Below are 24,014 nucleotides of genomic sequence, written 5' to 3' on the forward strand. Positions count from 1 at the left end.
CACATTCGAAATATTCGGAATCACTCCGCTCTAGAGTTAGGGTTAGGGTTTATGGTTAGGGTTTAAGGATTAGGGTTAGGGTTAGGGTTGAAATGGGCCCCACCCTGGGGCAAACTTAGTTTTACATAGAGTTGTATACTTTAAACATCTTCTTGTCTTAAACCACAACGCACAGAGCTTAGATATTTGGCATGTAGCAGTGTCTAGTGGACCTCTACCAATACTGTTCAAATCATGACCAGTCTATGCACAATGAAATGTTGATTCTTCAGGTGTATCGGTTGAAATATCACTCAATAAGCACTGGCTATCAGTGTTTTCAGGGCTTTGATTTAAATCCGGTATTACTGTACAAAGGACATACATGGGCACAGGTAGTATCCGCTTTAGTAGTCATAATTTGACATAGCGGCGTAAAAATGGGTTAGTTTAGGAGAGTAATTCGGGATAAGTTACCTCACAAAAAAGAATTTTTGAAAATACGATAAATTAATCAATAAAATGTGCCGCATCATGAGAAAATCAACATAGTGCATTTGCGACCAGCATGGATCCTGACCAGACTGCGCGGTCAGGATCCATGCTGTTCGCTAACGGTTTCTCTAATTGTAATAGGCTCTGAAAGCGAACAGCATGGATCCTGGTCTTGATAAATGCTGTCGCAAAACCACTACGTTGGTTTTCTCATGGTGCGGCTCATTTAATGTACACCATTCAGCAGTTTCAAAGCATACCTTGACTATGTATTCGTACTAAATTGTACATTTAAAGTTAGATTCGTCAGCTGCAAACGATTTTTTTTTTAAACTTCGGGATATTGGGTCTTATGAAGAACATTTTAGGAATAAGTTTAATTCGCTCTTCCTTTTTACTGAAGAAGGTGTACACGAGTAAGTAATGAAATTCATCCCCAACGACACCTAAAGGGCTAAGTACACATTTCTTTGTGTGGTATAAACTAGACTATCAGGACATCATGCAAGTTCTTCTTCACAAAAATGGATGCGTGTATATCAACCTTCACGACAGTAACCTCGACACATCTTCACCTGACGGAAACTAGAAAGTTCTCCATTCTTATAACAACGAAACTGAAGTTAAAACTTCATTTTAGGGCATACAACGATTCCACAATACACGACTCTTAAACTCTTTTAAATCCTCAGCGAATTAATAGGGACAAAATGATTATTTGTAAATGACTTACGGCTGATCTCCCAAAGCAATTAAACGGTTCCAAAAATATGTCGTCGGTTTGAACAGAAAATGTACCAACAGCAGGTACTTGGAGAGCACAGTCCGAGGCTCGAGCTTGTATCAACACTCCCTCCATAAACCACTCTCCAGACGAATTTAGAAACACTGAAACATTGCCATTTTTAATATAAACAAAGATCTATAATAATGTGTTTGTTAATTCCTTGGCTATATAGAAATACCTTATCTATCAATATTCGAAATATCTGATTATGAAAATTGAGCCGCACCATGAGAAAACCAACATAATGCGTTTACGACCAGCATGGATCCAGACCAGCCTGCGCATCCGCGCAGTCTGGTCAGGATCCATGCTGTTCGCTAACGGTTTCTATAATTGCAATAGGCTTTGAAAACGAACAGCATGGATCCTGACCAGACTGCGTGAATGCGCAGGCTGCTCTGGAGCCATGCTGGTCGCAAACGCACTATGTTGGTTTTTCCATGGTGTGGCTCAAATGTCCTTCAACGCATAATTATCCAACCTCATAATATACTTGCATACAAATGTATCCGAAAACCTTCAGAGTTCTAGATGATAAAATCGCTCCGTAGAACGAAGCTTTGGCGCAGAATGAATATTGTTCTTGGACTTTTATTGTGACTACCCTGTGTCTGTCGTCCGTCGTCGTTCGCAATTTCACTTCGCCAATTTTGGTCCAGTCTTATCAAACTTGGTCTCGAACGAGTTAGATACTGCACTTTTTGGGATTATAATTATGCAAGTTCAAATCGTAGGAGACATTTTCAACACTCCTGAGATTGTACTTCCTAACAGATCTGCATACAAACGGATCAGACTGGTAGTCATTATAGATTTAAAATTATCGGGGTCTTCCGAGGTCACAGAAACACCTTTTTATGATTTTCGTATGATCTAGATCTACATTGATCTAAAGTTTCGTCTTTATTTGATTTAGCAACTGATAGAATAAATTTAAATGAAATCAAAGCGTCTTACCTTCAATGACGTCACCCGGCTGGTATGAAGTTGCATTTAACGTAAATGTGAACGGTGATGTTATGTTCTGTGGGTCATATGGATGACCAGTGGGTCTCATATCACTGCAGGCGGAGAGTGGTGGCCCTAATCTGTACCCTTCGCAGCATGTCAGTAAGACAAGTAGAAGAAACACATATGGTGCATACATGATTGGATATGGTGACGTAACCTGAAAAATAAGACGTATTAAAATATGAGATGACGTGTCTTCTAAGACTTAATATGATAAACTGTTGTTGCTTAAGCGAGGGGTGGGTGCAAAGCTCATTATTAGAAAAGCTTTTGTAACAACACTTAAAAATTAAAATATAAAATAATCCATCCCATATAAACCTTATATAATATGTCAATTGAAATTCATCCGGTTCAGTGTTCGATGAAAGAATATTTATATTTGCCTGTCGTTTGAGCTTACGGGTGAAATGTTGTTTGATGGTAATTAGAAACGTTAGGAAAGTTTTTTCACTCAAAATTTGACTGAACCTCATTTAGGGTCCCTGAAGAGTTTCAGTTAATGCAAAGTCATTGAATTCTCATAATTAAACTGCTTTTCCACTAGAACTAAAAATCAGTTATAATTCTTTAAATTAAACGTAAGTAGAGCGTTGACGATGTAACTGAACTCAGTGTTTTTATATTTTCTGGTCCTTTGGAATCCTAGAGTCCATTTAATCTATAAATTTAATAGAAATCTGGTTAAACCAAAGAGCGTTGCAAATTTCATTACCTCTCGTGAACAGACACAGTCAAATTGACAAAGATCGTTGCAAATTTCATTATCTCTCATTAACAGACACAGTCAAATTGCCAAAGGGCGTTGCAAAAATTACCTCTCATGAACAGACACAGTCAAAGTGGCAAAGGGCGCTGCAAATTTCATTATCTCTCATGAACAGACACAGTCAAATTGCAAAAGGGCGCTGCAAATTTCATTATCTCTCATGAACAGACACAGTCAAAGTGGCAAAGGGCGCTGCAAATTTCATTATCTCTCATGAACAGACACAGTCAAATTGCCAAAAGGGCGCTGCAAATTCTATTATCTCTCATGAACAGACACAGTCAAAGTGGCAAAGGGCACTGCAAATTTCATTATCTCTCATGTACAGACACAGTCAAATTGCTAAAGGGCGCTGCAAATTTCATTATCTCTCATGAACATACACAGTCAAAGTGGCAAAGGGCGTTGCAAATTTCATTATCTCCCATGAAACACAGTCAAAGTGGCAAAGGGCGTTTCAAATTTCATTATCTCCCATAAACAGACACGGTCAAAGCGGAAAAGGGCGTTGCAAATTTCATTATCTCTCATGAACAGGCACAGTCAAATTTCTTGATTGTGTTATATACTTCCAAATAAGCTTCTTATAATTTCACCGTCTTTAAAATTTTGAACAGGTTTTATCCCATGTCATTCAGTTTATCGTGTGAAAAGCGTGCATAATTAAACGAGGGTTACTTGAGCAGGCTGTATAGATATACCCACTGATCATACAGATATAATACAGCTGTACTACAAAATGACAGTGGCATTATTTAAAGACACGCTCCAGTCCTACCTTTTGACTTTAAATTGTCACTGAAAAAGCATGAACATCCTGACTATAAACAGTGACGCCTGTCAAAATAGAGCCTATTTTATATAAAATTCTGTATAAAATACCTGTGGTTTTGCGTGCTAAAGTGTGGCGCGTGGCCGTAAACTGTTACCTATTGTAATCATTGGTTGCATACACACAACAGAATTTGAATAACCGCGGAGCAGGGCTTTGAGCCTTTTCTGAATTAATGTGTTTTCACAACTTTATCTGTAAACGTATTCAGTTAATCTCTTTTCAGTATAATTGATAGCTAGTCCGGTTTTGAGATCAGCAATGTTTTTATACTTTTAATAATGCCCCGGTCTTTTATCTAGGGGCTACTAGGGGTGTTGTTCGTACAATTTAATTTGACAGAGTTTATGTCAGATATAAATATTCAGTTTAGCGATGAAGTAAATATTCACAGTACGCAAGTAGGGTATGTGATAATTGCATTTTGTCGGCATGGGTTCGAAACCTGAAAGCGTCGCTATTCTTTTATAGCATGTTGTTTTTTAATCATCATCTTTGACATTCATATCTATGGGGGAAATAGATAAATTAAAATAACATAGAAGTCTATAGTGCACTGTAATATCTTTTTTCAAATAAAGTATGTATTACATATGATAATGGAATTGTATGCATGTTCAATTTAAATATGTTATAAATATAATGTGTAACGCTTGGCTCGGAAAACTCGTGCTTCACAGTGTTATAAAAGGAAAATGATCGCATTTTTTCCAGGAATCCACCGACACAGCCGGTGAAACAACAGATACAGCAGATAAAGCGTCATGAATTGTTGAAATAATATTAGTTTGTATTAAATATAATAAAGAGCAAATGAAAAAAGAGAAAAATGATATCAATGTTATGAAATGAAATTAATTACACGCAATACAAAGTATTTAAAAAAATGTTAACTAAAAACAGGCCCTGACAGTTCGAGTAACAGGCAATAGATTTACCACTACAGCATTCCTAGCTCGGTTATAATTTCAATAAAGTAAATAAAATCATGCTGATGCCCCAAATTGGCAGACGAGTCTATAAATTGAACTCTAATGTGTCAAAATCAAACTATATCTTACGCTGTAGAAAAGAAGTGTTGTCTAGACATATCTAAGTACATCAAGAAGTGCGCATATTGCTACATTACTTCAATATCATGTATAGTTACACTAAAGAAGACAGTTATTTTGTGTTGGGTCTTTAACCTGTCTGCAATTGCTTGGCTCTAAATTTTACCGTTTAGAAGAAGTAGTGGCTCAAAGAAAAATACCAAGTGTGATCCCTGGCCATATTCAAGCTGCTTCACATATGTACTAATTGAAACCTTTAACGCCCGCCTCGATATTTTTGCAGTATCTTATATACCACAAGTAATACATTTATGAAATTTCTCACATGTTTTAAGATAATCAGCATATATAGTTAATAACATATCAAATTTAAACAACACTAAATTATAAAAATGACAAAATTTGATTCATTTTACGACTTCTACAAATTCTTGAAAAAAATCACAAACTAGAAGATGCTTTTGTAGAAAAGCGCATGTCTCCCCCAATGCATAGTAGTAATAGGCAAGAAGTCAATAGGGGACAGGAGCAAAAGTCCGAGAGACACCGATGCTTGGCTGCAATAGGGATCATTTACTTGGCATGTCCAATCATCACAAGAAGTTTCAACATTCTGGGCCTAGTGGTTCTCAAGTTATGGATTGGAAACGGTTTTACATGTTCTGGCCCCTGTGACCTTGACCTTTAATCGGATGACCCAAAAGTCAGTAGAGGACATCTACTCTGCATTTCCAATCATCCTATGAAGTTTCAACATTCTGGGCCATGTGGTTCTCAAGTTATTGATCGGAAAGAGTCTTCCATGTTCAGGACCCTGTGACACTTGACCTTTGCTCAAGAGACCCCAAAATCAATAGGGGTCATCCACCCTGTAAGTCCTATCACTTTATGAAGTTTGAAGGTTCTGGGTCAAATGGTTCTCAGGTTATTGATCAGAAATGGTTTTCCAATTTCTGGCCCCTGTGACCTTGAACTTTGATCAAAATGACCCAAAAATCAATAGGAGTCATCTACTCTATATTTCCAATCATCCTATTAAGTTTCAACATTCTGGGTCATGTGTTTTCCATGTTCAGTAACCCCAAAAATAATAGGGGTCATTAACATTGTAAGCCCTATCACTCAATGAAGTTTGAAGATTATAGGTCAAATAGTTCTCCAGTTATTGATTGAAAATAAAGTGTGACAGGCAGATGGCCCCTGTGACCTTGACCTTTGATGAAGTGACCCCCAAAACAATAGGAGTCATATAGTCTGTAAGTCCTATAATCCTATTAAGTTTGAAGGTTCTGGGTCAAATGGTTCTTAAGTTATTGATCGGAAATGGATGTCCATGTTCTAATCACTGTGACCTTGACCTTTAATAAAGTGACCCCAAAATCAATAGGGGCCATTCACTCTGCAAGTAAAAATCATCCTATGAAGTTTCAATATTCTGGGTCAAGTGGTTCTCAAGTTATTGATCGGAAATGGTTTTCCATGTTCTGGCCTCTGTGACCTTGACCTTTAACAGAGTGACCCCAAAATCAATCGGAGCTATCTACTCTGCATGTCCAATCATCCTATGAAGTGTCAACACTCTGGGTCAAGCGGTTCTCAAGTTATTGATTGGAAATGGTTTTCCAATTTCAGGCCCTGTGACCTTGACCTTTGATGGAGTGATCCCAAAAACAACAGGGATTGTCTACTCTATGAGCCCTACCACCCTAAGAAGTTTGAAGGTTCTAGGTCAAATGGTTCTCCAGTTATTGATCGGAAATTAAGTGTGACGGACGGACGGACTGCCTGACGGACGGACAGGGCAAAAATGACGGACGGACAGGGCAAAAACAATATGTCTCCCCAAATATACCCGAATGTTTTACTTGTAATAAATATGTAAATATCATTTAAAAGGATGCAGAGAGATAGATATTGAACTATTTTATTTATATATTTATTTTTTTATTTTTTTTTTTTTTGGGGGGGGGGGGGGGTAACCCCGTTTTTCAACAGTATTTCAGCTATGTAACGGCGGACAGTTTAACTAACCAGTGTTCCTGGATTCTGTACCAGTACAAACCTGCGCAAGTAACTGCCAACTTCCCCACATGAATAAGAGGTGGAGGACGAATGATTTCAGACACAATGTCTTTAATCAAATCGCCAATTACCCCGCCCGAGGATCGAACTGATGACATCGCGATGAGTAGATCTGCGCTCTCCCTATTGAGCTAAGCGGGTGGGCTTGAACTATTTCTGAAAATATTATCAAATATCAAGCATGATTTATTTTTTACAAGATATTGCAAGATAAATACTATTTTTTTTTGCTTTTGTCCTGATTTTGCTGCGTTATAACGAAATTTTTTCGTTTGTAAATTTGATATATACGTTTATGTGTATACTTCTGTGATTTTCAAAACTGGGTTAAGGTTGTGAAAGGAATTGAAAGACATCATAGCCTTATTATGTAAACACACTATTTGTAATGTGAAACACATCATTAGAAGTTAACAGCAAATTGGTTTATTCAATCCAAATAAACGTTTGCACTGTCACGGCCTGTAAACACTGGCTCGTCCTCTTTGAGGAGATGAGTTGAAAAAAGAGCCAACGATACTTCCGAGGCGGCGCTAATGACCGGAACTTTAAGCAGAATGTAAACAAAGAAGAAGGGTGAGTTGATTGTTTCCTTTCTCAGTTAAATGTAAGGCCCTATTTCAAAAAACAGCCAATGTAGTTCCACTCAGAAATGATTATACTTTTTATATATGCAGGCCATTTTGCAAGGTAAATGCATTCCTTGACGTAAGAGCTTTTGAAAATTGGACAATGGGGCAAGTTCGAACCAAAAGTGGAGATTTACCAATATATTTCGCCCTAATTTACACAAATAAGAGTAGACATACATTGTACCAATTTTTCTCATAATGGTATGTTAAATCTGAATTATTTATGTGTTTTAACGGCAGTTTTTACCCCTCTATGCTCAGTTTTGGCTAAGAGGAGGAGCCAAAGCCTTGGAGGAGGCGCAAAAGGCCAGAGTGGGGGCCACTGACCAGTTCTTTCTCTGGGCGATTAACACTCGTATAAAGCGTTTTCGTTCTCGCATTGTAATATCTATTCCGTTTTAATGTTTGTACTTTGATGCTTGAAATTGTATTATACTACCCAAATGCACATACTCTACCTAAAATAACAAGAGCTGTCCGTAAGACAGCGCATTCGACTTTTCTCAGTGCTTGACTCTGAATTAGAGCTTTGCCAGTAAAACTTTATAAAACTTTAAACCAAAAAATCTGAGTTAGAAAGGGCCTAACTGTCAAATTTCAAATCAGAATTATGGGGTTAATTTCTCCTGGGGCAGACTTTGATAGTAAATAACTATTTTAAGTTTCAAGTCAATAGCTTTGATAGTAACAGAGCTATCTGACTTAATTAAAAACTTTTACCAAAAATTCTAAGTTAAAAAAGGGGCATAACTCTGTCAAAATTCAATCAGAGTTACAGGGATTGTTTCTCCAGGTGTAGACTTCGAAAGTAATAAACTATTTTAAGTTTCAAGTCAATAGCTTTGATAGTAACAAAGATGTTTAAAGCTATCAAAAGGGTTAACCAAAAATTCTAAGCTAAAAAGGGGCATAACTCCATTAAATTCAAATCAGTGTTATAGGGATTCATTCTCCTGGTGTAGACTTTGATAGTAAATAACTATTTTAAGTTTCAAGTCAATAGCTTTGATAGTAACAGAGATAATTGACTTTATAAAAAAAACCAACGCCGACGTCAACGCCGGTGCGAGCACAGGTGGCAGTAACGTACCTAGGATACAGTATGGGTCCATGAACCATATGCCCTTAAATTTACTACAAGTATAATGTTTTCTTAGGAAAAAATTATAAAAAGCCATTTTGAAAAAAAAATTGCTCCTGTGACAATGAGCCATGAGAAAGGTGATCAAGAACAGTTTGACATGTGCATTGCTTCCAGGTCCGTATTTTTTTTTCAAAACAATATTTCCTTATCAATGGTTGGCCGCCTTTTCGGCAAAAGATTAATCTTTCAAAAACAAAGTCTGACAGCAAATATTGCCTCAACAGATGCCACCCTATTTACAAACTCCCAGTACTAAATTATAACTCAATATGACTTTGACTGCAGAACGACTGACAAACGGACAAGGATAAGACAAAACCTATATAAAACGTGCGGTTCGACCAGGGAATAAATATCTAACGTTTTCAGTTTCATTGTTATCGTTAGAATATCTGGGAGAAGTATTTTGAGTGTTAGCATTTTCATAGATATGTAATCGAATTAAGCAATTTACAAGTAAACAAAAATATTTATTTAGCATTTGTAAGTACCCAGTGAAGCACATATTGCAATTGCATTTCAAGACTACTAAAAAGTTAACACTATTAAAAATTTCAAAATGCGTTGGACACGAAAACCGTTGTGCATTAGGAAATGTCCCTTTCATAAAAATATCACAATTACACAACTTAATACGCCATGATAGCCCATTATTAGACAAGTGAAAAAGAAAAAAAAAAGAAGTGCAAATATCTCACAATACATTCTAAGAAAATGAATATGATGTTGTTACAATATCATCCATCAGATGTTTGTCACAATCAAAGGAAACCATGATAAAGCTCTGGTATGTGAGAATTAACGATCTCAATTTCATAGTGCTTTGGCTCCCACTCCGGTTCTTAGCGCCTCCTCTGCGTCGATGGCTCCTCCACATGGTGATAAATGAACATGTACGGGATAAACACGCTAGTAAACCACATAAATCATGCAGTACCAATATATGCTTTTCAGCAAGATTGATGCAGTGACTATAAAACCTTAAATTTGTGTAAATTAGGGCGAAATATATAGGAAAATGTCTACTTTTGGTTTGGACATGCTCTATTTTCTAACTTTCAAAAGTTCTCACGTCAAGGAATGCATTTACCTTGCAAAATGGCCTGCATATATAAAAAGTATAATCATTTCTGAGTGGAACTACATTGGCTGTTTTTTTAAATAGGGCCTTACATTTATCTGAGAAAGGAAATAATCAACTCACCCTTCTTTTTTGTTTACATTCTGCATAAAGTTCCGGTCATTAGCGCCGCCTCGGAAGTATCATTGGCTCTTTTTTCAACTCATCTCCTCAAAGAGGACGAGCCAGTGTTTACAGGCCGTGACTGTATTTCTTGTATTTGAAAGGGCGTTGGCACGTAAGACTTGACTGTGACTACCTGTTCAATTATAACGACATTGTCGCTGAAACGACAAAAAGTAAGTTTGAGAGCTAGTCTATGTTGTATAAAGTAAATCAAATATGTAATGTTTGACTGGAAAAATATGCTAGTCATTGTAACTGCGGAACACGACTCAATGAATCCGCTCACAGCTGAAGAAACTACAAATACTGTTAATGAAGCATAATGAAGTGTATTTTATATTGAAATCAAGTTTTCTTGTATGTGACGATGATAATGAAATAAGATAGGATTACGAAGTAACACTAAACTCATTAAATGAATATAACAGCATCCTAAAAATGCTTTCACGCCCCCCCCCTCCCCACCCCTCATTTCACCAGACGCCCGTGTATCAAGCTACTGTGCAACTACTCTGCCATCCTGAGTACTTGTAACAGATGATGGCTGTATTGTAAATGAGACGTCAAATCTTTAGCAGCCTAAAATGGAACCGTCTGTTATTTAGGTAATATTTACATTCAATATATTTTTGTTTAGAAAGAAAAAAAGCGTTTCTTTTCACTACACTGGTGCAATAATATAAAGTATGGCCCTTTCCGCGAGACTAAAGGTGCAATCTGGTTTCTTTCACAAGAAATATGATAATTTTGAAATAAAATCGATCAAAACTGGGACCAATGTTAATGTTTCGATGCAACTCGTGCATAATTTTCTTAATGGCAGCACAAAAGATTACAGTTATTCTATGGCGGGTCTTTAAGCAGTGCATTATTTGTATTTTGTGGGTGTGAGTTCAATATCCGCCCCTCACTTTTATTTCTTTATTTATCTACCTATCTATTTATGTATTTGTTTATTATCTATTTTTTTTGTATTTTCTTCTATAAACATAGCGTTGTAAACATGTGCTAACAAAATAAATTATAAGTGTTAAATTGTTCACTATTTAATATGAGTGAACAAATTGTTAATCAACAAAATGTAACTATGTTAAGAGGTCATTTCAGATTTCACTTCACACACTAAGTCTAACGAGCAAGTTTGACTGTACTTAAAATTGACACTGAAGGCTGCCTTCTATTCCCCCTCCCTTTCGACAATAAAAGACTGTATGTCTAAGGGGAAATATCAAATTTCTACGTTTCAGTCGTTTAATATCGTGTGATCCGATCTAGCAAAATCCACTCGAGCCGAAAACAGCATCACGTATCAAGCTACTATATATCATCACAAATTAAATCACCATGACAAATGTTTTTTACGATAAATTGTTGCCAGGTTAATATATTCTGAATATCATTTGAGCCGAACCATGAGAAAACCAACATAGTGCATTTGCGACCAGCATCGATCCAGACCAGCCTGCGCATCCGCGCAGTCTGGTCAGGATCCTTGCTGTTCGCTTTCAAACCCTATTGCAATTAGAGAAACAGTTAGCGAACAGTATGGATCCTGACCGGACTGCGCGGATGCGCAGGCTGGTCTGGATCCATGCTGGTCGCAAATGCCCTATGTTGGTTTTCTCATGGTGTGGCTCATTTCAAGATATAGACACGTCCGTAAAGAAATTTAAATAATCTTCAAAACATATTTTTAGATATAATACTGATTCGCTTCGTGGTAAAAAATTTTTACTGAAATAACTAACACCTGTATCGTAAATTTAAACACTAAGGAAAAATGATGCGATGAAACTACGTTTAAAAATGTATATTTAACAAATATCAATTATATTACTTGATTTCTTTCTTTGTTTAACTAGAAGTCAAATCGAGTTATGTTAGAATTAACAAATAATCAAGGCCTTCGAGTTGTTTATCGTCTGATTTACCACGGGTCAGAGTTCAGATGCGTAGGAATTGAACCACGAGGGCGTTAGCCCGAGTGGTTAAATACTGAAGCATCTGAACGATGAACCGTGGTAAATTAGACGATAAATAACAAGAAGGCCTTGATTGTTTTCATTCTGACATGCTCATTGATATATTTTAATAGATATTATACTGGACTTCGTTTACCTGAGGAGTAATGTATCGAACGTCATGCGGCAATTTGACGTCATAATTGACGTCATAATGCTCTCTTACCGGTCCGCGCGTCAACCGTGTTTATCGCAGAATATACAGAGCTTGATTTCCTTCTTTGTTTAACTGGAAATCAAATCGAGCCATGTTAGAATGCGTAATAACGTCGCCAAAAATAAGTCTTTGTGCCTTTTTAGTTGGGATCTTATTACTTTGGGATGCTGTGTGCATCCGGGGAATCTACCCTAACCTTTAATTTTATCTTTTTTTGTAATATGTGCACAAGTTGCAGTGTCATTGAATTTGTAAAACAAAATGGGAATAAAAAGCACATGTTAACTGCGTTCAAAAAGTATAAACAGACAGTACCCTAGTAAATGCAATGAATAAATGCAAGTTAAGCTTTTTAGATAATTGCGAAATTCGAAAGATTGCAGAAAAACAACGTCTAATACAAATTTCGCTACTTTTATTCCGCGTAAAGTAACTAATTAAGTTTGCTGTCAAGATGCTTTTATGGTTATTATAGATTTAAACTACTCAAATCTAAACAAACAATGGCAAAACTCCTTCGGTCAGAGGTGTTCAACCCGATGGTGATTTTTGTTACACGTTTACGCTTACCATTGCTACCAGTGTGGGGAATCACGTGACCCAAAATGGTACGGAACACGGAAATCAATATGGCGGATTTTTGACTTTTTACTTTTTACCAATTTTCAAAGGTTAGTAAAAGCTACAGCATCTATTTCGCTCGTTTTATAGCGCAGTCTATGCGCATTTTAATGCTCTTTCCAGCGATGTATGTGTCTTGTCTACGTCCTCTCCAGTTTCTGAGTTACCTTCGAGGTTTTGATCGAAGCGAGGATAATTTCTTTTAAAAACACAATGGTACGATACACGTAATTACTCTTTGCACACAAAAAACCTATGCAATTTGCAGCTTTTCGAACTTGTTTAAATCTGTAACTGTTAGATCTTTATCATAGAGTAACTATGCATAGTGCTTGTTAATGAATTTTCGCAAATTCTTGCGAAAAATCGACAAACTATCGAAATGGTACGCGACACCTGCTATGATACGCAACACGTACTAACTGTTGGCAGTCTGATACGCAACACGGGCATGTGTCACCAACGGCGATTCAACTTCAAATTTGTGTCATAATTAATTTACTAACTATTTCAAACGTGATATCGTTCGGAAGCACTGCAATCTTTATTTATGTTTAAAGAGGTCAGCACGCTACGACTTTCATGTTTCAAAATTACATAAAATGTTTATTTTATTTCAGAATGGCGCAGTTTTTTAATCTTGTATGCATTTCTTTTACAGACATGGCCAAACCTAAGAAGAAATCGGGTCTGACACTTGAGAAAAAGAAGTGGATAAAGAAGCAAAACAAGAATGTCAATATTAAAGTAACTTTCCAATTGCAGCAATCCGTCAAGAAATCACCAGCGAGAAAACAAACAAAAAGATCACTTACGCCATCTAAATCCCCTCTGTACAACTCATCTCCAGCAAATAAAAAAAGTAAAGTGAATTTAGTCACCTGTCGTTTCCAAAAAACAGTTTTCAGCAACTCCCGATAAAGGTCTTCAAGATCACTTTTAGGAAAACAGTGATACCAAAGGCGATGTAGAACACTTCTTAAACACTGAATTACTATGTGAAGAAATCGAAGAAATGTGAAGAAATCACATGTTCGATACTGCGAGCAGAAAAAGACTTCCTGTGAAAAGAAAACAGGGAACTTTTAGTACATCAAGGAATCCATTTCAGAAAGGAGCTCTGTGTATAAGGTGGGAGAAGGCTAGGACGAATGAAATGAAATGCTACCGAAGAAGAGGATGGGACTGGACTGAGAAGTGCTTATTAACGAGAAAAGAAATAGTTACGATACCAGTACCAAAAATAAAAGGAAGATGATATAAATACAGTTGGAGAAAAGAAAAATTATTTGAGGACTTAATGTGAAAGGGAATATGATATAAATATACACTAAATGAGAACAAATACGGGAAGTGAAATAGATACTGAGTGAAGAAAGAACTGATGTTTTTAAGAGTAAATGGTAGGGAAAATTTGATATATTCAGTAAACAGTGTGATTAAAATCATGAGGGCTAAATTTTATGCAAAAGAACATTATGTCATATAAACTGACATACTAAATGGGAATAGAAAGACTCAATGACATTGAGAAAAATATATTTTAAGAAGTTTTGATTTATTGTTGGAAGCTTGCTGTATAGATTCTGTATAGATAATGAAAATGAGCTTTGATAGCTTTTTGTCAATTGAAAAAATGACATGTTCTTTTTTTTTGCACATGTTTTTGTGACAAAAGTTTGTTTAATTATGTTTTTAATTGCAATAAAGTAGTAACCGAACTGTTATTCAAGTTTCTAATCACTGTGAAATTGAAAAGATAGAGGGTTCATCAGGGCTGTTATATTTCGATCTCCTCAGATCGTTCAGCACGACTTTTATGTCGTGTTATTGGTACTGTTTAGTTTCTGAACATGAGCATTTCGGCCTGGGTGGTTCCAATACTCCCGCTTTTATAGCTTTGGGTATTGTATAATCACCCCTTGGATATGGCGCCTGCTTTTAAATTTTGTCTTTTGGCAGTTCCTGTGATATGCAGGCTCCATAATCTCAGATCCTCTTTCTAAATTCCAGTTTGTTTAGTTCTGCTCATTATTTTCTCGTTTAGGGCAAACCCTTTATTTTAACTTGGGACCATACGCCGCTTTTCATGGAATTACACACTAGTGTAGCATTGAAGGTTCCATGTGCACCGTCGTATGAACACGTCTGCGGATATCTCTAAATTGTTTTTTGTACTTTTTAACATGTGTAAATGTTGAGTTCTGTTCAACCCGGGGCTAGAGGGCGTGGGCGGTAGCATGCATTTCCACTACCGTCCATGAACAGGCTCAATCAAACCGAGCCTGCAACATTTTCGTTTTTGTTGTGTTGAACGACCTTTGGAGTTTCCACTTTTTCTATTTATGTTATAGCCCCACTATTATATACCAGCCTTTTTATATGAGAAAACTAGGTAGGATCTTGTGTTGGTTTTTCCGAAGCCTCTTTCCGCTGGTAAGTATCTGGAATACTGTTTCAATGGACGATATAGCCACCAAAAACAACGTCAGTTTAAATTATTATAATTATTTATTAATTGTTCATCTTTTGTACGTAAATATAAAATATTTATTTAACTTGAACTCCTAGTTAAATCACACTTTACTCACACATAAATAATACTTTAGCAAATTCAAGTATATATACAAAACTGAAACTAGAAACAGTGCCGAAATGGTGATACTGTCACATAAAAAACATAAAAATGCCAACTATAAACATAGTAACACAAAATCCTTAAAATCGCGAGAAGAGTATTATAAAACAATTGCAGATATACAAAGACGATTTATTCGCTCCAAAATATCACACAGAGACACGGGGTCTGAAAAACATACTCCCTTGGCCAGACTCCCATAGTAGCTACGCCCATATACAGAATTGTACATTCCGAGACATAAACAATCGTACGTAATATAAAAGCTTACCCAGTTCGTAATCATGGTGTGGCGAGTGAACTTTTTAAAACATGATCCGATGAAGACCATTTATTTTGTATGATTGTTTTATGTCTCCGGATGTACCATAACGTTAAAATATACTGTACAGTGGGTAGCAGATAATGTTGGCCTGGCCAAGGGGGATAGGTTTACCAGACCCCATATACAAATTGTAGTGTATTTTTTTCAATGATACTGCAAAAAAAAATAAATTGAAGAAACTATCGGAACTATCGGCTAAAAATGCGTCAGAAAGTTATATATATATAACATTTATTTAGAGTTTAATGATTAGTTCAAATTTTAGATGATGTTATTTGTTATTAAATATTATGAACACTAGCAAATCTGGTACGGCAAAGCTTAACAAAGATGTTTAGGGTGTTGCCAGCCCTGGATCAGATATTCCCAATACGTTCTCTACCCTATTTTGTATCCGATCATAAAACGAACAAACAGTCCTCCAAATATTCTCCAGCCAAGTATCCAAACATCTTAGTTTTGTTCGAGTATCTCATGTGTGTTGTATTAGTGCACCCAAACCAACAAACAACCTCCATCCACGAAAAAAATGCTATACTGTTCACTGGAATTTTTTATTTTTACCCAATTTTAGAAATTTTATTATTACATCATCAAGTCCATCTTCCTCTTATAAGACCGAGAAAACTTCTGACAATAAATTTTCAATGGGGACTACATTGTCTGCATTACGCAGCTCTTCACACTTGCAATCCAGTGTTTAAGAAGTGCTCTACATTGTCTTTACATATCACTGTTTTCCTCTACAGGTCCAAAAAGTGATCTTGAAGACTTTAACTTTAATCGAGAGTTATTGTATGTTTTTTTTTTTGGAAGCGACAGGTGACCTAAATGCTTTTTTTTCTTCAGTTTGCTGGATATAAGTTGAAGAGGGGAATCAAATGGCGTAAGCAGTCTTTTTGTTTGTTTCTCGCTGATGATTTCCTGGCGCATTGCAGCAATTGGAAAGTTATTTTGATATTGATATTCCTGTTTTGCTTCTTTATCCACTTCTTTTTCCCAAGTGCCAGACTCCGTTTCTTCTTAGGTTTGGCCATGTCTGAAAAAGAAAAGTATACAAGATTAGAAAACTGAACAACTGCGCATTTTTTAAAATAAGATTAATAGATTTTATTTAATTTTGAAACATGAAAGTCGTAGCGTGCTGACCTCTTTAAACATAAATAAAGATTGCAGTACTTCTGAACGATCTTAAAAACTAAAAACCACGTTTGAAATAGTTCAATAGATTAATTGTGACGCAAATTTGAAGCTAGATCGCCGTTGGTGACACATGCCCGTGTTGCGTATCAGACTGCCAACAGTTAGTACGTGTTGCATATCATAGCACGTGTCGCGTACCATTTCAATAGTTTGTCTATTTTTTGCAAGAATTCACGAAAAATCATAAAGAAACACTGTGCATGGTTACTATATGATAAAGAACTAACAGTTACAAATTGAAACAAGTGCGAAAAGCTGCAAATTAAATAGATTTGTGTGTGCAAAGAGTAATTACGTGTATCGTACTATTGCGTTTTTACAGAAAATTATCATCACTTCGGTCAAAACCTCGAAGGTAACTCAGAAACTAGAAGAAACGTAGACAAGACACATACATTGCTGGAAAGGGCATTAAAATGCGCATAGACTGCGCTATGATAAGAGTAAAATAGATGCTGTAGTTTTTACTTACCTTTGAAAATTGGTAAAAAAATTAAAAAATCCGCCATGTTGATTTCCGTGTTCCGTACCATTTTGGGTCACGTGATTCCCCACACTGTGCTACATTGCATACAATGTTTTGTTCAAAATTTTACGAGTATTTCTTACGAACACAAATTTGTAAATAAAGTGTATACGTGTAGTGCACTACAAGATGTTAAAGCTTTAAATATATCAATAATGTTTGTGTCAAACAAATTATGTCATTCTTAGCAGATACCAACATTGATAACAACACTATTTTTGATAACAACAATAACTTTGATCTTCCCTTTTCAGTTTCAAATAAGCTCCCGATTTGTAGTATCAGAGCCAAGGATGAGGACCAAAAGTGTTATCCATATATTATTACAATATCTTGTCTTAGAACTTTTGATTCGGAAGAATAGAGTTTCTGCAGGATTTTTATCCTTAAGGAAACTAAATCGAATGAGATATACAGCCAAATCTGTCTTAAGTGTAAAACAACATGGCTACTTAAGACAGGTGGCTGCTTAAAACATGTTAAAATTATAAAATAAACGTCAGTTTGGGAGGTTTGTCATGTTGAAATTAGAAAAAAAACGTCTGTTGGAATTAGAAAAAAAGTCAGTTTGGGAGGTTTGTCATGTTGAAATTGAAAAAAAAAACGTCGTTGAAATTAGAAAAAAAATGTTAGTTTGGGAGGTTTGTCATGTCAAGATGTATCTTTAAAAAAGATACATGGCCGCATTTTATTTATAAAGCAAAACAAAATGTAGTTTTTAAAGTAAAATTTTCATGTTTTTTATGTATATTTTACAGAACATATGTTTTACATCATAATTATATTAATCTAATATAAAGACTAAAAAGAGGGGCCGAAAAGTGGGAGACGAAATGACCAATTTGAAATCGTCAAGGGATACGAAATGACCAAAATGGGGACGAGTTAACTGGGGGACGAGTTGACTGTAAATCGTTTACGGGAGATCACTCCGTATCAGAGTGGCAGAATTGTTTCACTACCGGTGGGATTCAGGTTTATGACGCAATCTAGTTGTATTTCCACAGGAGTCTTGCAACGGATTATACTGTCTAACAATACAGCTCAGAGCACCTGCACACCTCTCTATTCCATTCGAAAACCTAGGGAATTCATCCACCAATCAAAATGTACAGTTTTAGTCAGCTGTTAAATGACCTTCACCTAACATATTTATAGGAAGTAAATGTGGAATCAATACCGGCCTGCGACCGGAAAAATCACCTGTTTCGTGGTATCGGAACAGTTGCCCGGAAAAGGTAAAATACAACAAAGCAAGGTATAAAACTCCACTGAAAATCACTGAAAGGGAACATGTCGACAATATGCACAATGAGGCTTGGCACTGATCACTCCTTTAAAGTTTGGTGGAAATCATATCTATAATATAAGAGAAGTAGCTAAACATCATACAATTTGATGAATTAAGGGCCATATCTCTGCCGACATTATGCACAATGAGGCTTGACACTGATCGGTCTTGTGAGGTTTGGTGGAACTTTGCCCAATAATATAAGTGAAGTGGCCAAACATCATAAAATTTTATGAATCAATAGCCATTTCTCCGCTTAAAATCATCAAACCGGAAAATGCCAATGATATGCACAACAAGGTTTGGCAATGATCAATCTTGTGAAGTCTGTTGTAAATCCTCCTAGTGACAGACAGACAACAATATAGCAATTTGTCTCCATCCACTATATGTCTGTTCATGAGATGTAATGGAATGTGCAACACCCTCACGCCCGCTTAAATTGAACTCTATTGACATAGACATGAATCGACTCCATTCAGATAAAGACTGCTGTTGTGACAGTTTATAAGATTTGTAACAAGAAACCTCACTTTTCAGTCTTCAAGTCCGACTTATTTTGTGATGTTTATATGTCAAGCTATGTGTTTATCATGTACATTGTAGATCTACGCAGAACACACTGGCCATTCACTTTGACCAGGCGCCACTATTGATACTTCTGTTCTAACACTTTCCTCTAGTGAGGTCCTACTGATCCACACAAGTGGAAAAGGATTTCCCTTTTCTTACCCTCCTACTGAGTAAATTCAGAGCTGGTTGTGCTACGCCCCTGACTCCCCATTATATGTGATAAAATAGAATAGGCCTGTCAAAACCCACAAAAAAAGGCTATTTCCAAACATTCACAAAGATTGCATATTTTATTTGTGCAACAATTTGATTTTCACCCCCGTACTCAGCAAGTTGACGGAGGCTTGGGATCGGATGGTAAGGGATGGTTGCATGTTTCCCCAGAAACGTTTTTGACCTACGTTCATACACGTATGTTTTCTTTGTAATTTCCTACAGCACAAAAATATTCAAAATGTCCGTCCTGCATATTTCAAAATTTAACCTACTTTTTAAGTATGGTTAAGATTCAAAATGCTAAAAATTGCTTTTAAAACTTTTGATGCCAAAAGCAAAATTATTTTAAAGTTGAAAAATTGGTACCAAAGAAGCTTTATTTGGAATTTACATTGCTTGTCCGCTAGGCATTACGAGCAGACAATCGATTTCGGTCAGATTTTCTAAATAGAAATATAGTGGACATGTAAAGATTTTGCTTAATATAGAAAATACTAAAACTCAAAATCTTTAGTTGCAAAAGGCTTATCCATGTTCAATTTTCATCCATTCCATGTTTTCTTTTAAATAAATGTTTTCTTTACTTTTTACTGTTCCAGGCCATAATTTATCATGCCATCATTCCGTCTTTTTTTTCCCCCTTCGGTTTTTATGTAGAATGTTTTGTTTTCTATATAGTAAAACTATCAAAGAGCCATAACTGCGGTACAGATAGTCACAGCAAAAGTTCATTCCTTTATGGTCATCTGCACCTTAAGTTGTTCATCTGTAAAAGTTTGAAGTAAATCTGGCAAATGGGATGAGTTAGACACACAAGATTTCGGGACATACATCCGTACGTACGGACAACACCAACATTATATGGCCCCACCTAAATATGGGGGGCATAAAAATGGAGCATTTTGGCACATTTTGGTAGTTTTGCATTTCTATAACACTCGAATATGCGATATATTCAAACAAACATTATAGCTCTATATGTTTCTGTTCATTTCATTGATTAAATTAAAAGTGTATCAATACCCTACATAAGCTTTACACTTACTTTTAAAGTACACAAAATAGGCCGGTTATATTACATGTACTCGAAATAATGTCAGAAACCTTAAACTTAATTCCTACATAAAGTTTTATTGATGATTTTTAATCTTTAGTTACTTATGCAACACAGGAAAAATGTCCTAAAAAGAAATCCATGCCAAACTCTGAAAATTACGTGATATTTAAGGACACATTCCTTCAGATTTTAATTAAAACAGAGTTTAGAGTTTAGAGTTTATTTAAATATATTCCACTGGGCTATAATCCCACGGTGGCACACATATACATAATATAAACTAACAGTGGTAATATATGGGGAAAGTAAGTCAGACATATTTCAAATAAATAGATAAATACAGTACACTGAAATAACAGAGTGTTGTACATGAAAAACTATGGCATCATATAGAGGAATGCATAAAACACTGGCCGTATTATATTTGAGTTTGAAATCTAGATTTATCCTAAATTGATCAGTTATCACTTAATGGATCGCAAATACATTTTTCCAACTCAGTGATTATAGTTTGACACGTACGTGTATTTCATTGGTATTCTAACGAAGAATATTTTCGAACCACATTTCATGAATATATCTAAATGATATTACTACCATAATCTTACCGAAATGAAACGTAAGATTGATGGAGCAAAATGGAATACCAAACATAGTTCAGTCAATGTAGATAAAATCACAGATGATGTAAACGATCTTCAACCGTTGGATATCAACCTTACCGAAACGAATTTTTAAGATTGATCACGGTATCTAGTGTTAAATATATTTTTAAGAGGTAGGTTACCTTGTTACCAGGGTAAATTCAAAATAGTTGAACCACAGCATTTTTTTGTATTTCGTGTAATTTAATGTTTTAACTGCTACAATCTCAATTTCGTTTATCTCTGTCCCTCCAAGTAATGTTTTATCCAGGTTTGAAGTACATGACCCTCAAAAGGTATTTTATATTAAAAGAAGAAGGAAAATATGGATATTTAACACTTTTCATTGTATTGTGGTTTCATTGTTATCCGTTGAAGTCTTCACAATTGATAATTTTACAAGTATGCGCCTTAGCTTTCTAAATTAAGCTTAAAATGTATGTGTCGCGGGGCATGGTTTCCATGGTAACGCATTTTCTCTGATTTTTAAACAATTATATATGAAAACGGGTTTTTCGACGGCTTCAGTGTTATTCTGTTAATGACCAACATGGAATATTTGGGTAATAATATAAGCAAAATACCAAGCACTTTACATGGTACCCTATTTTTCTTAAAGTTTAAAGTAACCATAGCAACAGAGATGTTTGAAATCGCTTATATATTGCTTTTTATCGCAATTTCTTATAAAAGATATAAAATAAAATTATCTTTCTTGTTAATGTAGCTTTAAAACATCTTATTTCTAACGTGTTATTTGCATTTTTACAGCTTAAAATACTTACAGCAGTATCCCTCGTCTGACATTTCTTTATGGAAAAATCGTTCAGCATGCTGCTATTATTCTAATGGATATTGTTGAAATGCAAATAGAAAGCTGAAGCTGTGTTCCTTAAATAGACCAGTGTCAACGCTTTTGAATTTTAAATTTAGATATATAGGTCACGGGCTTCGTTTCCATGGTAACTTCATTTTAATTCAAGAAACCACAATTTTATACTGAAATTTGAACAATTTTTGAACTTCGTTTTAGTATAAAAGTAACAAATTATCAACTGAAACTGAAAAATAGGTATAACAAATCAAACTGCCCCATTTTTATTTGAAAATGGCCGTAATAAGTAACCTTTCATCCAACTATATTCTCAATAACATCAGTTACCATCATCCATTTTCTTACATTCCGCCTAACATTTGAATATAACTACATACAAAAAGCAAAATATTGATAATTATTCAGAGCGAAAGACTCATAAAAAATATTTCAGCAAATAATGGCTGCTTAAAAATAGTTCAAATAAAGAAAATGCACAGAATTACGTACTTTCAAAATAAAAGTTAATCGACACGTAACGTCATCTTCCTAAATCTCCATATATAAAATCATTTTGCGTTGTTTTCTTTACTCCTAATAACTTTTTGCAGAACTGTAAATGTATTCTTTCAATACTTTGACAATCACTAAAACCAATAAATTCACTACAATAATTTGAAATTGGTGACACTAATTTGTCAAATAGATCTAATTTGTACTTAGCAGTTATATAAGTAAGCTTATACAGGTATTTGTTCAACTGAAAAATTGCTTTCTGTGCCTGACCCGCCAAAGTGATTTTAGCTGCATTAAATGCCCCTCCAGTAGAAAATACAATTCCAAGATATGTAAATTTATTAACAATTTTTATTTCATTATTACTATAATAAAACGCAATATTCGCGGGTACCCTACCGCCTCTCTTAAAAATCATCATCTTTGTTTTGAATGTATTTACTTTAAGTTTCCATGTATTACAATAATCTTTAAAAAAACAGACACACACAAAAAAACGTACTATGTATGACGTTATTTCCGTTGTTTATTATTATTCCCTGAAGAAGGCATGTAGCTGAAACGTTGGAACTATAGTAAATTTTGAAACTGACAGCGTGTTATCTACTTCATTAATAATCTTTTAATGAATTCAAACTGTCTTGTGTTTCAATATCTAAAAAATGTGCCATGATATGTTCCTTACATACTACTTATTCCACACTAAAAAGTTGATGTTGGAATTAGTTCAACACCAAAAGTTAAAATGTCCAGCCTAAGCAGGGCAGATAAGTAAAACTGCACACATATTAATTGTATACATTACAAAATTAAATTAATTATTGTCGCGTGAGCAATTAAATATATCTTAAAACAAAATGCAGGCAAATTAAAGATGATAAAATGACATACCTTCTAACAGATGTTAATCTACCTAAGACTTCATCTACGACACACGAAAACTTTAATATGCAAACTGGTATTAATATACTTCAGATACCTCGTTATAAAGCTTCTATAACATACATCGGGATGCTGGTCATGCGAATAGATGATTTGTAACGATCTAGGGTAACGGCTTTGTATACAAAAAGACACAGATTTTACGACGAATTCAGTGTATGATAGAAAGTTGGCATTTCACAGAATTGACATATCTAAATATTTAACCTTTTTGATACTAATATAGTGTTATTTTGCCCTATATAAATGGCAATATCGAACAGTTTAGCTTATTTGGTTATGTAATGTTCTTTTCCTTTAAATTAGTCACTTTCACCGGACAAGTTACTTTTTATTATATAGGGTTACTTTTGCCTTAAATAAGTCACTATTATTGAACAGATAACGAAAATAACAAAATAAACCTTTTCCCTCAAATGTCACAGGTTTCATGACGAACAT

At 35.3% G+C, this 24,014-nt stretch overlaps 1 protein-coding gene across 1 annotated transcript in view; it reads right to left on the bottom strand.

Annotated features, from left to right (window-relative positions):
• Positions 1–24,014, bottom strand: part of LOC128555656 (putative defense protein Hdd11-like) — a 33,795-nt gene that overhangs the window by 4,629 nt on the left and 5,152 nt on the right. Inside the window, exons 2-3 of the mRNA XM_053538693.1 lie at positions 2,219–2,429; positions 1,208–1,362 (exon numbers count right to left, since the gene is read on the bottom strand). Of these exons, the coding sequence (XP_053394668.1) occupies positions 1,208–1,362; positions 2,219–2,408 (345 nt within the window). The 5' untranslated portion in view covers positions 2,409–2,429. The remainder of the gene's footprint in view (positions 1–1,207; positions 1,363–2,218; positions 2,430–24,014) is intronic.

This window comes from Mercenaria mercenaria, chromosome 3 (genome assembly GCF_021730395.1).
Source record: "Mercenaria mercenaria strain notata chromosome 3, MADL_Memer_1, whole genome shotgun sequence".
In the NCBI taxonomy this organism is placed as follows: Eukaryota; Metazoa; Mollusca; class Bivalvia; order Venerida; family Veneridae; genus Mercenaria; species Mercenaria mercenaria.